The sequence below is a fragment of the Mixophyes fleayi genome, chromosome 12 (assembly GCF_038048845.1).
Source record: "Mixophyes fleayi isolate aMixFle1 chromosome 12, aMixFle1.hap1, whole genome shotgun sequence".
Lineage (NCBI taxonomy): Eukaryota > Metazoa > Chordata > Amphibia > Anura > Limnodynastidae > Mixophyes > Mixophyes fleayi.
This window is the reverse complement of record NC_134413.1, coordinates 6,511,995-6,527,991: the sequence shown is the minus strand read 5'-3', so window position 1 is coordinate 6,527,991 and position 15,997 is coordinate 6,511,995. Positions and strand designations below refer to the sequence as shown.

At 41.7% G+C, this 15,997-nt stretch overlaps 1 protein-coding gene across 3 annotated transcripts in view; it reads left to right on the top strand.

Annotated features, from left to right (window-relative positions):
- Positions 1 to 14,974, top strand: part of NIN (ninein) — a 74,233-nt gene extending 59,259 nt beyond the window's left edge. The window contains exons 24-30 of one of the 3 annotated variants that reach the window (XM_075192257.1): positions 150 to 296; positions 1,401 to 1,580; positions 2,736 to 2,885; positions 3,379 to 3,480; positions 5,443 to 5,622; positions 12,771 to 12,884; positions 13,928 to 14,974. In XM_075192257.1, coding sequence (XP_075048358.1) covers positions 150 to 296; positions 1,401 to 1,580; positions 2,736 to 2,885; positions 3,379 to 3,480; positions 5,443 to 5,622; positions 12,771 to 12,884; positions 13,928 to 14,143 — 1,089 coding nt within the window. In that variant the 3' untranslated portion in view covers positions 14,144 to 14,974. Of the gene's footprint in view, positions 1 to 149; positions 297 to 1,400; positions 1,581 to 2,735; positions 2,886 to 3,378; positions 3,481 to 3,927; positions 3,977 to 5,442; positions 5,623 to 7,507; positions 8,282 to 12,770; positions 12,885 to 13,927 lie in introns of those variants that run through there. The other 2 variants (XM_075192258.1, XM_075192259.1) reach the window with 2 other exon arrangements.
- Positions 14,975 to 15,997: the final 1,023 nt, after the last annotated feature.

The following is a 15,997-nucleotide window of genomic DNA, read 5'->3' as shown; positions in this document are numbered from 1 at the left end:
GGGGGTGGTCTTAATTACAGTAGACCAGACTTGATCTTTGATTATGTGCAAATAATTAAATTGTAAATGGAACCTTTTTTGTTCAGGGCTCCCAAAAACTCTAGCGCTCTGATCCTTTTTTAATTGAAGTATCTGTTTTATCCTTTTAGATCCAGAATCTGGAAGAGAACCTGCAGAGTGTTAATCTCCAGCTGTCTCGCATTAAGTCTGATCTCCGCGTCGCGCATCAGGAGAAGGAGTCTCTGAAACAGGAAGTGATGTCACTGCACAAACAGCTGCAGAACGCAAACACCAAGGTGACCACATCTCCAGTGTGTTAGACATAAACTGCACATGGTGTTAGTCTTTATTTGCAATTTACAGCATTAAGTTATGACACATTTGTGAGTTTGGCACAATTAGGTCACAGTTTTAATTATAATACATTGATGGCTGAGAGAGCACAATACGAGGGGGCTAAAACCACTGAATGCTGAACCAAATGAATGTATGGCCTTGAATCCACTGAACCAAGGAGAAACTCCCTTCCTGAATGGCTGTCGCTAAATCTTGTGTCAGTGTGACTACGCCCCCTTTAGACGCACAATGATGTGCCCACACACAGAAGGTCAAGAGCCTCTCTACACAAATGGACCAAGAACCACCTTATCCTCGAAGGGGGCAGCGACCTGCGGCCAAACAGCGATAGCGCTGTAGGTATCAGTCTCTGATCACAGTGCTTTACAGCCAACTGTGTCTGCTCTGAGGGCGAGAAAAGGTCACAGAAAACAATAAAAATACAGTGCATGATCGAAAGGGGAGGGAGGACGGGATTTTATGTAGAGAATAATGTAGAACAGCAGCCAGAGAGGGTTTGCATCTGTGGAACCCAAAACCTGCCCACAATGGATCCCATTGGCTAGAAGGGGCCTACAGAACATATTTAACCTTTGCTAGGTAAGTGTGTATGTGGGCCCAAACTTCATGAGTTTAAGTGCATCGGCTTTATGGCCTCTCGTCGTACTACAAACATTGCAGTAGTTGCAATTTATTTGTGTACTGCACCAATATTCGGAATCATAGAGGTATAGACGGGGTGGGGGGAGAATATCTCCTTGCTGGAGCACAGGTGTACTCATTACTGACTGATATTATACCACCTGTGGATGTGTTACATTGTATCACTTGTCACCTGGAAAACCTGCACTGTTAGGGGCCCTGAGCACTGGGTTTGGGAAACACTGGTGTAGGTGATGGTCACACTTTATAGTATAAATATATATTTTAAAATGTATTTTAAATACGTAACTGAACGGCACAGTTTCCTTAACAATAGAAGACTGTGTGTAGTTGAAGACAAACCCTTTCTCCCCTGTCATGGTGAGGTTTACAAGGTGCGCTGTGTGTCTCGTGACATTTAGAAGCAGGTCCTGGAAATGGCGATGAGATCCTCGGGGCTACAGGGCCAGCAGAAGAAGAAGTACTGGGATGACCTGGAGCAGCTGATGGAGCAGGAACAGCAGCTGCTCAGACAGGAAAATGAGCGACTTCAGAGAGAGGTTCAGAATACGAAGACTGATCTGACCCAAAGCAGGGAAAAGGTAAATAGAGGGGTGGTCTGTCAGTGTGCTTGTTGTGTAGAGTGACGTGCGGAATATTGGTGCTATTACTGAAGCAGAATGACCACTTATATGCTAATAATAAGTTTTCTTAAATATGAGCATTGGCCATTGTACAGCTAAAATGTGGTAATTTTATTATTGAATAAGTGGGTTGCATAAAATTTGTTTCAAATAAAAATGTTTTCATCCAAAATTTGACCACATCAGAGGCTCACATTACTGTTCTGCTGGAGGACCCTGCTCCTTCCACTATATAACTCTCAGTCTGTGGCTTCCTGCTGCCTCCATTCCTCTCCTCACATCATGTCACTGCCCCTGTCACATGCAGCCCTGTCCTCACTAACACATCACTCATCTCCTGATATACTCTGTGCTGCTGGGGACCCTGCTCCTTCCACTATATAACTCTGTCTGTGGCTTCCTGCTGCCTCCATTCCCCCCCTCACATCATGTCACTGCCCCTGTCACATGCAGCCCTGTCCTCACTAACACATCACTCATCTCCTGATATACTCTGTGCTGCTGGGGACCCTGCTCCTTCCACTATATAACTCTCAGTCTGTGGCTTCCTGCTGCCTCCATTCCCCTCCTCACATCATGTCACTGCCCCTGTCACATGCAGCCCTGTCCTCACACCTGGACAGGTAACTGCCTTCCACATGATCAGCTCATTTTCTGCCACTATGAACATTCAAATGATCTGATTGGTTACAGGTGGTTCTCTCCGCCCTCATCAATAATGGGAACATGCAGATGAGCAGGGGATAAAGTGCCCTCATCCTTAATCAAATGTATGCTCCAAGTTACTATCTTGCCAACGTTCTTCCTCTGCCACCTATGTAATTTTATTTTTTAGCCTCTTACCCAACTTGTCTAGTACCCCAGAGCCATATTTTTCTGAAACTGCTTTCCATCCTCTATACAACTTATTAATAATATTAAATGGTGGGTAGCAGTTTTGGGATACATTTAGGTTCTTTAGTGAACTGAAAGCAGCACTTAATAGGAAACTTAAAGAATGAGACTGCCTAGGATATATATATATACATATAACAAGAGTCACCCCAGCTACGTGTAATGTAATATACTAAGGTCATGTCTCCTAAATTAACTATTCCTTCCTCACTGACATAGGTGCGACATCTGGAGTCCTCCGTAATCGCTTTGAAACACCACAAGCAGCTGAGCCAGTCCAGCTTGGTGAAAGCTCTGGAGCAGGAGAAGTCCAGTCTGAGAAGGGAGTGTGACCAGCTGCAGAAAGACCTGACGTCCGCCAACAGGAAGGTCCGCTCATTACGTCGGTTACTTCAAGGGTTGGGTCTTTCATGGAAAATTAGCGGTGAAACCGGTTATTACTGATGGGTTGGTACGGTTTCTTCTCTTAGAGCATTGGTGGTGGTTTCTATCCATGGGCAACAGTTTTTGAGAACTGTTCTTTAATTTTGTTTTATTTTAACGCACTATAGTAAATGGAGACACATTCTAGCCATGCACCAACAGACAGACTCCTTATCAACATAGTTTCTTTTTTAAACAGTAAGTTACATCTCGTTCAGGGGGCCTAACGGTCCCTCTCCGTGACCCATACCAAAACTTGGGGTGAGGGCCTGCAGTGCCGTCCATCTGCTCTGAGGGCCTAGGGACCACCATTGCCAAGCTCCCCTCATCTCCAATCCCCATAACCGATACAACTCATGCAAAAGCGATTGTTCCATCACTGATGGTGCCTATGCCCCGACTAGTATTAACACAAAGACCTCTTGATTTTGGTTATCAGATCAGTCAGCTGAGCGCCTTCGAAAGGGATTCGGAAACCATTAAGGCTGAAAACGAAGGTGTACGGACGAAACAGGGGAAATTTGAAGATCATATTACAGAAGTAAGTGCATATATCTTGGATAGTACTAATATTTTTTTTACACAAAGTTATCAAGTATTTCATCCAGCATTTACTTCCGCTTGGAATATTTAGTAAGGGTAATATCTCGAAATAAACGTATCAATCCGCACACAGATCTAGGAGTCTTCCATGGGAAGAATTTAAAGTGTGTGGTTTAAATTAGGCGTCTGTGTGGCTCTTCAGCTGTTATGAACAACAAGTCCCAGCCAGCTGCTTTAGTTGTACATTATCTGGACCTCACTGCGAGTTTGCTGAAACCTGATTTTAAAGATGATCTTAAATGATTCTAACTAGATGTGCAGTTTCTCATGAGATATAGAGAAGTCTGTGTCAGGATGTTGTCGCAAATCCTTATCTCTTCATTGAGAGTTTTTACGAAATCATATTTCTGCCTGTTTTCCCGTTCTGTGCCTGCCCGCTTTCTAGATCTCAGGAAATCTCAGAGATGGGTGCAGTTCAGATTCTGAGATACATGGTAAAGATATATCAATGTTTTGATTGTATCATTGCATGACCGCGAGTCTTCCATGTTTTCCATTCCGTATATTCTCCATGCATTATATCAAGTTACAGCGGTCCACAAGACCAGCAAATGCTTTCTCATATCGTTAAACCAGTTGTTTCAGAACCCCGACCATAACTAAATATATTTGCGACAGAGCTATGGTAGACTGTGGCTTTTGAATTGCAGTAAAAAGTTTCCCTTTTAAAAGGAGCATTAGCTTTACAACTCTGTTATTAAATATTTTAAATTATAGTTTGTCTTCTGTTGGGTGTTCTATACATTGTGGAGCTGCAGTCGTGAGATCTTTTATTTTTGTAACACTGAGGACACTGGAATATATTAAAGCACAGAACTCCACCATATCGTGCTCATACAGCTGTTCCGCATTAAGAGACAGTGCGGTCATCTCCCTGCAGTTTAAACTACACAATTAATGCAGATGGACTGCGGAAATCACGTGACCCTGGTCGTAGGCCACTTAGCGACTAGGACATGTTCGGGGAATCAAAACTTGCAAAGAGTTCATTTGTAGCAAGAAATTGTAATCGATTCCAATGATTAAAATGCTTAATATTGGGGTAGCTGATCATATACACTTTGTTTTTTAAACTGTATATTTTATAATGACAACGTTCATCAGTTATCTATTATTTTTACTTTTCACGATCGGGACCATCAATAGCTGATGATGTGTTTGAGTGTGTTGCATGATTTCAGAATTGTGATGCTGTTTTGTGTGATTTGTGGTACATGTTGGATACAAATACAAGAGCTGCATGTTTAAAGTTTTTTTTTTTTTTTGCAATGTTCTGTTGTGTGTTGTCCAAGTGTCACATTATGACATCCAGACCATATAGATGGTCAATTTAACCATTTACTATGTTTTCATGATGCAAATAGCTAATTGCAAGTCATGCACACAGATCCAGGAAATCTAGGACAAACCAGGCACTTGGGGAAACTGCCTGTAATTGCTCCTCTGTTAAAGCTTTACAACAGGCCTGGGCAACCCATGGATCACCAGGTGGTGTAGAACTACAAATCCCAGCATGCCCTTCTAGCTATCATTATCATCTGGGACTTGTAGTTTCACAACTCCTGGAGATCCACAGGTTTTCTAAGTATGAGCAGCAGTGGAGATTCCTGGCAGTAGGGATTAAGATCTGCGTACCCGGTGTGTATTGCGGCCTCATCAAATGAGTCTAGCAGTCGGAACAGACTTCAGATAATTGTCAGCTTTTAGGCCCAGTGATACCCTCAGACCACATTGCCTAAATGGTGTAGATCTTGAATCCTATATATTTTATCTTATCGTCATAGAAAGCCTAGATTTGCCTAGTGGTAGTGCCATCCAGACAGTAAAGTAAATGGGATCAGGAGGCTGATGGCCAACTACAATGTACACATATATGTAACTGGTGGTATGTGCTCCGCAGATGCTGCACTCGCCCACCAGTGCGCCTCATAGTCGCCCCCAGCTCCAGCAGCAAGCTTGTGCCACCGTGCCGCGGGAACAGTACCTACAGCTCCAACAACAACTGCAGCAGCTAGACCGGCGAAACCAACAGCTCCAGGCAGCGATGGATCACCGCAGTGCCGAAAACAACGCTCCACAGGTCAGTGTGTGATCATTTCCCTCCGTTCTACTGTCTGTCATATACCTACTCTCCCGGAATGTACGGGAGACTGCCCAATTTCAGGGAATCATCCTGGACTCCTTGGAGAGTAGGCCACCATCTCAAATCCTGCCCCATCATCTTGTGAAGTGGATGGGGGGGCTGGATGACGCAAATCAGGTTATGACCCTGCGCGGGCTGCGCAATGGCGCAAATCGTTTACGCAGCGAGAGGCAGGCCGCCATGAGGTGATCTCATTATCGCATCTCTCGCACTTTCTCCTCCAAAAAGTAGGCAAATATGATAATGGAGAATTCACACAGGATGTACTTTCTCTGGTAATGCTAGTTCATTATAGGCCTCAATTTATTCACTGTGCATGCAGTCATCATCAGCTACATTGGTACATTTTATCTATCTTTGTGAGCTGCATTGTACCATCCTTTATATGCCCCCTCTCTCTTCCATAGACCAAACTTACATTTTTGCTTTAATTTTTTTGCAATTGTGTTCTTGATTTTTATTTGCCTTTGTTTTTAAGAGTGGTAGTTTTAGAGTCCCTCTTTCATTGTTGGGATCCAAAGAGGACGGCGTCCACTACATAGTGTTTGAGGACTCTGCTTGTTTATAATGCAGCTAATAAATTCTGCAGAATCTTGCACTTTAGCTGTTGCGATATCTGCTCCGTCTTTAGATCTAAACACCAGAAGAGGGGTGGGCTGACGTAGCTGGAGGCAGACAAGGATTAAATGTCACCTTAGATCATCTTTGATCATTTTATTTAAAGTATTTGTTTTTTTTTAAATTGTCTGAGTTATATTAAGACACAAATATCATTACATACTCCTTTTATATACCTTGTGTATTTGTTTATGAGTCCATAATAGATTAACTAACCCTTATTGCATTACTCTGCATGACCCCTCTCCGTTCATTAACCTCCTGCTTTAGCTAACCTATTTATGTTGACTTGCTTTAATAGAAATTGCTTTTAGTGTAGATATTTAGACTGTCCGTGTAATATCATCTGCTTAATTAATCTTTTTATTATAAATATAGAATTCATACCGATCTTGTCAACTTCCAATAGATTCCATGGCATTTCTGAATTAACACCCTCCTACAACTTTAAATGAATGGTTTACTTGTGTCCTTGTGCAACTTTTACTAAATGCATTGAAAGGAATTTTGAAAGCTGAACTGTGTTTTTCACCAAGGACTTCAAATGATCAGGCAGCATAATATATAGTCACTGTTGCTCTTATAGAATGGACACAAATTCACATGATTTCTCTTACTGAGATGTTTGTCCAACATTTTATATGCTCTTATTTCCCACATTAATTGGACAACAACTAAACTGCGCTAAATTATGTATTCTAATGTATTTTAAGGTGCACTTGTCCCTCAGGGGAGGCAGCCATTTTATGTGCAGAACAATACTGATGAGAATGCAGCCTTTCTGTGACCAGGGAGATGGCATTGAGGTAGTTTTGTGCCTCAGTGATAGCATTAGTTACCAGTGATTTGATGGACTGCATTGTCATGAACATTCAGGCCACAAAATAGCTGCTTCCACTCTGTATAGGGGACTGGTGGGGATCATAAGTCTTATTACAATATGTCCCTTTTTTATTTTATGCAAATCTAATACTAGAAATTTTTAATTCCATCTCTCATCTTTTGGAAGTTGACATCTGAGGTAGAATAACCCACATTTGTTTTTGCATGTCTGGTACACTTTTCTCACCAGAGGCTGGCTGCCCCATCCAACCTTTTTGGTAATGATCCCTGGTGTCGGAAGTGGGATTCTTTTCTCTTGTGTTTTGCAAAATGCAGCCATGTAAAATTGGGGTGAAAAGTACCAATTGCATTTTTCCCTTAGGCCTTGCTTCAGGAGCAACGAGCACTGCATGCAGACTCTTACAGACGGATTGGCCGCCTCTGAAAACATGGCTTCTAATGAGCACCTCACGCTAACGTCCCCTAACACTCTACTGGCATTAGCTGAGAGAACGTATTGAGGGCCGGGAGCCCTGCTGCTTGGCTGTACCTTCATGTTAACCTTTGCAGTATTAAAATGTACTTGTTGCCTACACACAGTGGTGACAGCCATTTTGTGGGCCGAATCAATATTCATGAGAACGTGGCCTATCCCATAACTAGGAACTAGTGACCTCACACTGAGGGATTTGGTACCACGTGAAGATGAAGAGTGCCACATTCCTCAAGGTACAGTAGTGACTTCTTTGGCTGTGCACTCCTAAATATTGGTTCATTAAACAAAATGGCTGCCTCTATTGTGTGTAGGCAACAAGTACACTTCAAACACTTTTTGTAATTACTGATGTAGAAATAATCCGTGTAAATTACATATGTAGAAATGTGTGTAAAATACCTTATTTAAAAAAAAATCTGTTTTTTGTTCCAAATTTTATGTATTTATACTATTTATTAGATATGATTTCCATCTTACTAATATATTTATATTTTTTTTCTTTTATAATATTGTAACCTTTTGACTGGAAACACATTTTATACAAGGCACGTTATGAGCCTATTTATACAGAATTTTTGTCAAAGTTTTGTAAGATACTTTTGGAAAGAGAGAGGCTGATGTTTTGATGAACTGGGAAATAAAAGTCTTAACTATAACAGATTTTTTTTCTTGTGTTTTTTATTAATATACTTAAATGCTATTCTTATATATAAATAATTTTCTATTTTATATCGCAATTGTATAAACTACTGCACAATTGTATATGGCCATTATAAAAATTAAAATGTATAGAATATTTTCTTTACAATCCTATGCTAAGCATTGCATTCTATGTATGGTGGTTACAGGCATTGTCTGGTGAACGGGGAAGGTGGCAAAGCGAAATTTAATTGATAGAACTTTTAGGGCTGTTTTAATAAATAGTGGGAGGGGGCATTAATATTTACTTTAGTATTGGACACTGGATAGAAAGACCCCGTGAAGTTTTAATATGGCTCTGAGTGCAAATGTATCGATAGAGCCGATTGCCCCACCAGTAAGTCATCAGTGCTGACCAGATCTTTGTTTCTTGGCACCTGTAGGGTCCTACACCATACATGCCAACTTTCCCGGAATGTCCGAGAGACTACCGAATTCCGGGTGGTCTCCCGGAATCCCGGGAGAGCTGTCAATTCTCCTGCAACTGCTGGGCGGAAGGGGGGTGGACCGTCGCGATTCATGTCATTTTGGCCCAGCCCCCAGAGACTTAATGCCTGCTTTGGGTCTTTTTACCACTGTGAAAAGACCCCAAACAGGCATACATCAGGGGGACGGGGCCAATAATGATGCACATCACAAAGCCCCACCCGCCTTCCGCCCTCCCTTCACACCCCTCTTCAGCCATCTCTCGGCAGGAGCTAGTCAAAAGTATGGGGGGGGGGGGTTCGGTAGCAGGTACAGTTTGGGTGACATTATTTTCACATGTTTTATACAAAATATGACCTAGTATTAACGCCACAGATAACAAAAAAATATAATTAAACAAATGTTTAATGAAAATCAGTTGGCAAAGCAGTAACAATAGTCTTGCAGCAGTGATACCAACACACAATCACTTATATACCACTCAGCTAATCAAAGTCAAAACAATTTGGAGTCAAGAAAAGTACCGCCATTGTTATGGCCAAAGCAAATCTAAGGTGTTTTTCCAATGGCAAATAAAAGCCTAATTGTACTTAAAAGGGAAATGAAAACAGTAAGTACCACTTATACCCGACTACTAACTTTTTCACACAGAAAACCATTTATCCCGCATCGCCCAGTCACTGACAGACCAATTATCAGCCAAGTAATACATTTTCAGGCAGATTACTTCCATTACCATAGATTGTCTTTGCTTTTAATATATATGGAACAGACACATCCCCACAATAGTTTTCTCAACAAGAATTCCAAACCGTGAGATATACGCAGCTGGGATGTTATCATGAGAAATGCAGACTCAAGTTTCATGAGTAACATCGCAGTTACGTATCATTGTGCAGTATGTATATCCATGCAATATGCAACAGTTTATTTCCTCTGGTGCATTGTTCCTAGGATGCGCAGCTTCATAATCTCCCTAACCCCATCCTATTGTTTTAGCGGGACTCTGTACTACTTCATATGCTGACCAGAAAAACCTATCCTGCACTGAGGAGGCCGAGGAAGGGAAAAACTGTCTGTGGTTATGTAGGAGGTAGCACTGTGTCTGCACAAGACTTTACCTTGGACCCAATGGGTGGGGCAGTGATTAAAAGCATTGCCTTGTAAATGGAAGTACCCAAAAGCCTGTTCTCTTTATTTGCATATTGCAAAGAAATCTCCCTAACTCTAAGTGCTTTAGTGAAAATAGGAGAAGGTTGTGAAGGGGAAGTAACGGAAAAAGAAAAGAAGAAATAGATGTCTGGAAACCGTAATATGAATAGTCTAACAAACACTCAACAAATTATCTAGTGTATCCGCTGTCTCTTAAGACCTGTGGTTTGTCACCACAACGGTCAGTGAATTGGAATCTTTACTTCTTATGAACTAAACAGAAATAAATACACAGGAAGTGGCTACAGCTAACAATTGATACTTTTCTTTGTCACCTTCTATTCCTCTAACCAAAAGAAAAGTTGATTTCTCCACCATTTTGCAGCAACTTATTTTGTCACTATGGATTTCTTAACTGGTCAATCTGTGAAAGGACACAACTTGTATACAGTGTTTTTAAGTTGGAATATCTTGCAAAGACAATTGTGACAAGCGACCAGCCAAGACCTATACGAGCAGCATAAGCAGATCAGTGCGAGATAACAGAGGAAACCTTCATGCTGGGGGTCTGAGCTGCAGTCATTTCATTTCTGATTGAAGCTCTTAAAGTCAGTTTACAGTGTGTGGTGAAATAGCACTGCCTCACTTTATGGAGAGGGTGCACAACATTATTACTTACAAGGCGTCACAGATTCTGTAGCGCCGGATACAGAAGCAACTCACAACTAGATGAGGTTATCACATAAGTGTGTGAGTAATGTTATGTGGACTTGCATCGAAATACATGACAGGATGTATGAGGGAGTCTGACAGTAGACTGTCATAAGACAATAGGTAGAGAGGACCCTGCCCTTTAGTGCTTACATTCTAGAGGGAAGAGTGGTGAGACCATAGGACCAACTGGGAGAAAATGGAGATGTTGGGTGAAGGAAGAGGATATGATAGGATGGGCAGACTTGAAAAGGTGACTTGAGTTAACGTTTGAAGGATTGTAGTATTTGGGGGGGCGGGGGCAGAAGGGAAGAGTCGAATGAGGCCAGGCGGGGGGGCAGAAGGGAAGAGTCGAATGAGGCGAGGCGGCAGGAGGGGGGGGGGGGAGAGAGAAGGGAAGAGGCGAATGGGGTGGGGAGTTCCAAAGATGGGGAACTGCAGTAGAAGTCTTGGAGGTGAGCTGAGGAGGAGGTAATAAGAGGTGAATTTAGGCAGAGTGAAGTGCCCGGGTTGGTATGTTCCTCAAGACCAAGTCAGAGATGGATCTGAGGGGGTGATAAGAGTTAGTAAGGACAAAGAGCTTTAACTGAATTCTGAAACTGACAGCCAACAAAGGGATTTATGCAGAGGATTAGCGGAAGATGAGCCTAGCTGCAGCATTTCGGATGGATTGAAAGTCAAAAAGTTGAGACAGGAGGGCCAGTGAGAAGGAGGTTGCTGTAGTCGGGGTGAGAGAGGGTGACTGAACGGACAAGGATTTTGGTTACTTCCTGAGAGAGGAAGGGCTGGTTTTAGTGATGTTACAGAGGAGGAAGTGACAGGATTTGTTGAGGGACTGGTTATGAGGGGAAAAGCTGAAGGCAGAGTGAAGGGTGACTCCAAGGCAGTGGGCTTGGGTGACAGGAGAGAGAGAGAGAGAGAGAGAGATCAACCGAGATGGAAATATTTGGAGGTATAGCAACATTGGCAGGAACATGATGAGCTCGGATTTGGAGATGTTTAGTTTGGAAGTGTTTTGATATCCAGGTAGTGAACGCAGAGAGACAGCTAGATACTTGGGATAGGAAGGAGAAGCAGAGGGCAAAGGACAGAGCATTGGGGGACTCCAATAGATGGAGGAAGAGTCAGAAGCAGAAACACTAAAGGAGCAGCCAGAGAGGCAAACCAGGAGAGACATGTTTCACAAGACCTAGGGAGTGAATGGTGCTGAGGAGAAGACAATAATTGACCGTGTCAAAAGCAGCAGAGATATCGAGGAGTACGAGAAGGGTGAAGTGACCTTTAGACTTTGCTGACAGTAAGTCTCTTGTTCTTTTATTGAGGGCAGTTTCAGTTGAGAGAAGGGGATGGAAGCCAGACTGGGGAGAGCCAAAAAGAGAGAAAGTGGGTCAGACAATTGAAGACAAGTTGTTTGAGAATTGTGGAAGCTAAGGGAAGCAGAGATACAGGATGATAGTTGGGGACAAAAGATGGGTCAATGGAAGGTTTCTTGAGAATAGGAGAGATGAGAGCATGCTTGAAGGCCGAGGGGAACATACCAGTGGGGGAAGATGGGTGAAAGAGGTAAACAAGGTGATGACAGGCATTGGGCGTGAAAGGGAGTGGAGGAACTTGGAGGGAGCAGGATCAAGAGGACAGGTTGTAGAGGAAGAAAGAGATAGTGAGGAGCTCAGGCACAGTTACAGGAGGGTAAAAGCAGAGGGTGGCATAGGAGGGATAGAGAGGATGGGCAGGGGGAGGCGAATCTGACGAGAACAGATATCATTGTGGATAGTCACAGTGAATAAATTGAGTATCTCCCAAATAATTCAGCCAATTCATTTTGGCACCCAACAAGCTACCATAATGTCACATGACGAACAAGAAGGGACAGAGTTAGCTGAACTGATCACAAAACCTTTAGAAGACGACTACTCCCTGATGTTGGTGAAGCCTAGTATTGCTTACTAGAGAAGGCCATATGTACATTGGTTTTTGCAATAAGAAGTTAAACCAAATATTGCACACTGGTTAATAGCGGTTTCGTCTCTTGACTCTCTCTCTGTATTAAGATTCTTATTTTTTCATCCTGCATCTTAGTTACACATTCAGCTGTGTTTGTTAATGTATTGTCCATTGCAATCCACATCCCAATATCACATGGTATTTCCCTAATATACAGAGTGACCAGGAGCAGCTGCTGAAGAAAATGGAGGTCCGCATGCTGGACGTAGAGCAAAAACTGAGAATCGTGAAGATGTTTCTGCAGGAAAAAGTAAATCAACTGAAAGAACAAGTACGTTTTTGTTTTTTTCTTTTGTAGCTTAAATGAATAAAATACTTTGGTAATATCTGCAGGTAGTTGAACACGTCCAGATCTGGAGAAATCAGAAATTCAACTTTTTTTTTATTTATTTTTTTAAGCTGGCTGAAGGTAGCTGCTTCTCTCTCTACCAGCAAAAAATATATTCAATAACAACATTAGAGCTTTTGGCGTTAGGACTTGATAAGGGTTAAGGGCGCTATAACAAGAGTAAAGTCTGGTAAGAAAAGAAGATAGGAAGAAATTGTGTATTCGAAGGCACTCTGCGATATCAATAATAAATTAAAATAACTATATCTTTATTGGTATGCTTTAAGAAAATCCCTCTTAATTGGATAGCGAAATATTAAAACCAAGAGTAAAGTCTGTCTGCTGTGTGCATTGTTATTTATTTTAAGTGATGTGACAGACATACAATTAAACCCCTGTACAAACCCTTAGTGTGGAGAGCACTATTAACTTAGTTGGTCAGGCAGCTGAAATTCCTCACTGTAGGCGTGTAGTATATACAGTATCTGATTGGTCAGGAGCATCAGCTAATCCAATCAGGTGTCTCCTATATACTGCACACGCCCCTCCTTTGGTCTTGCATCTCTACGATGGGTAGAGTTCTCTGCTACGGTCTCCTGTCCCTACGGTTGGGCAGCGAGCTGTGTACCGATAATAGTGGCCAGCTTCGAAGGACGAGGGAAGAGTCTGGCTGGGAAGGGGGGCATCTGCCCCCCAGGCCAATGCGCTACCTTGGGTTGGGTCACTGGACTATCTGCATTTTTTTTCCCTTAAAATGTTCCTAATAGGCTACTAAGTAGAGTCTTGCCCCCCAGGCTATAATTTGCCAGCCAGCCCCTGGGAGCCCCTCAAGAGTTTTTCTAACTACATGGGTTAGACCTTTCAGAATTATATTGGTGGCACAGTCTCTTCATCCATGTCTACCAATGTTTCTCTGACTAGGGGTGACTTAAAGGCATGTAGATTACACCTTCTTTCGTGTAAGACGTCTCCTCTATATCCCACAGGAAACCAGGACCACAAGAGCAGACGCTAAGATTAAAGATTTGTATGTGGAAAATTCTCAGCTGCTGAAGGCCCTGGAGATGAGCGAACAGCGACATCAGACAGCCGAGAAGAAGAACTATCTACTGGAGGAGAAGATCTGCGGACTGAGTAAAATAGTGAGAGACCTGGCCCCAGCCGACCTGGGCACAGTCCTCTCCCATCGGCGGAACTTGTAGCTGAATCATGGAGATCCATCAAGACTCTAGAAGATACAATGTTACTTTCTGGATTATTTATAAAAATGCCTCTCGATACTGCGAAAGTGCAAACGGAAAGCTGGACAATTACCTCTTGAAGTGTATCCGACACAAAAACACTGCAGGCAGCCTTTTTGTGGACCAACATTCACTAGGAAAACGGCCTCATACCGTCGGCTGCATTGAATATTTATTGAGCTCATAAACCGGCTGCCTCCGTGTGTTTAGGTGAGGGGAACACTTTATGGTCATTAAATCCTTAAAGTGCAATGTGAGAACTTGCCGTATGACACACATCACTGCCATATTTATTTTGCAGGGACTTGTTCACTATTTAAAAAAAAACAAAAAACAAAGAATATTGTTCACATGAACACTAGACTTCATAAATCTGTTTCTGCTGTGGATAAATCTTGTACACAAGATTGACAATTACACGTTCGCCTGTAGGCACTTGCTGGACAAGTCTGCCTCAGCCATAGTAGTTCCACTCACTTAATGCTTTATGCATTTAATTAGTGCTTCATCAACTTAGAGAAGAAAGAGGAGGGGTCACCTCCAAATTCTACTTTTATCTCCACCAACCTTGATCTCCGGCAAAGTTGTTCATTTTCATTGACTGTAGATACAACACAGAACTGCTACCTGGTTAATAATGTTCTCCAAAGCCGATCTGTGTGGTACCCAAGGGCATCGAGAATGAAAAATCTGGTGGGAAAAAAACTCCCCAAAAAAAACAAACCACAAAAAGGCCATAGATAAGCAATAGATCTAGTAAAATATAGGAGAGAATTACTAACTAAAAAATAAGTAATTTAAAGGTAGACACTCCCTTTTTAAACTAGAATAGCTACCGAATCTGCGTTCTCCCTCTAATTAGAATTTCACTGCTAATAGGAATTAGACATTAACAAATATGTCAGGAGACAGAGAGAAATACTTAAATAACTAAGAGGATTCCTATAACAAAAGTTATACTACTTAGTTAAGTAGTATAACTCGTTTAAATAGCAAATTATTAATTACTAGTATAACAGAAGTTGTTCATTCATGGTGATCAATCTACTTTACAGAGCGATCAAATAAACAATTGGTGTAATATGAAACTACACCCAAAAAATATGTATTCTTCCCCAAAACATATTATATGTTGCCAATAACAAGCTATTGCCGTTCTATGAGTGAATATTGTTTATGCCCACAATATGGCTGCCTCCGCTGGGATCGGCCATTGTTTACACTTTCAGGGTTCTCAGCCCATATAACAGCCCATGTGGAACAACTGTTTTTTTTTTTTTTAATACACATATATGTTTGAATTGTTATTTTATCTGAATGAAGGATCAGAGATCCTACAATGCAAAAAAAAAAAAAGAAACAAAAGAATTGATAGCACTGCCTTCTATACAATGTGTGTATCTATTTATTTATCACTGCCATCAAGTGATGTGGGTAAAGTTATAATTCAAAAAGAATAAAATTAAGTGATTATTTAAAAAAAAAAAAGTCAAAAATGTAAAAAGGTTTCAAAACAAAATTATAACTGAAATATTTTGGAAATAACACAAGGCTGCCGGATATTGTGCCTACTTGAATATCCAATAACTAAAATGTTTGCATTAGTTATTTATATTGCACTTATGAACACTCATTAAAAAAAATTGTCAAGCACTTTAAGTGTCCATGACACGGGAGGCGGCTGCTCTGTGGGCTGTTATGAAAGTTGGCCTCCGTCTGTCCAAGATCCTGTCCTCCATCGTTCCCTGCTTTCAGGCTAGCACTTACAATAAATAAAGGTTCTAAGACCACAGCTTGATCAGACAAGTGGAATTA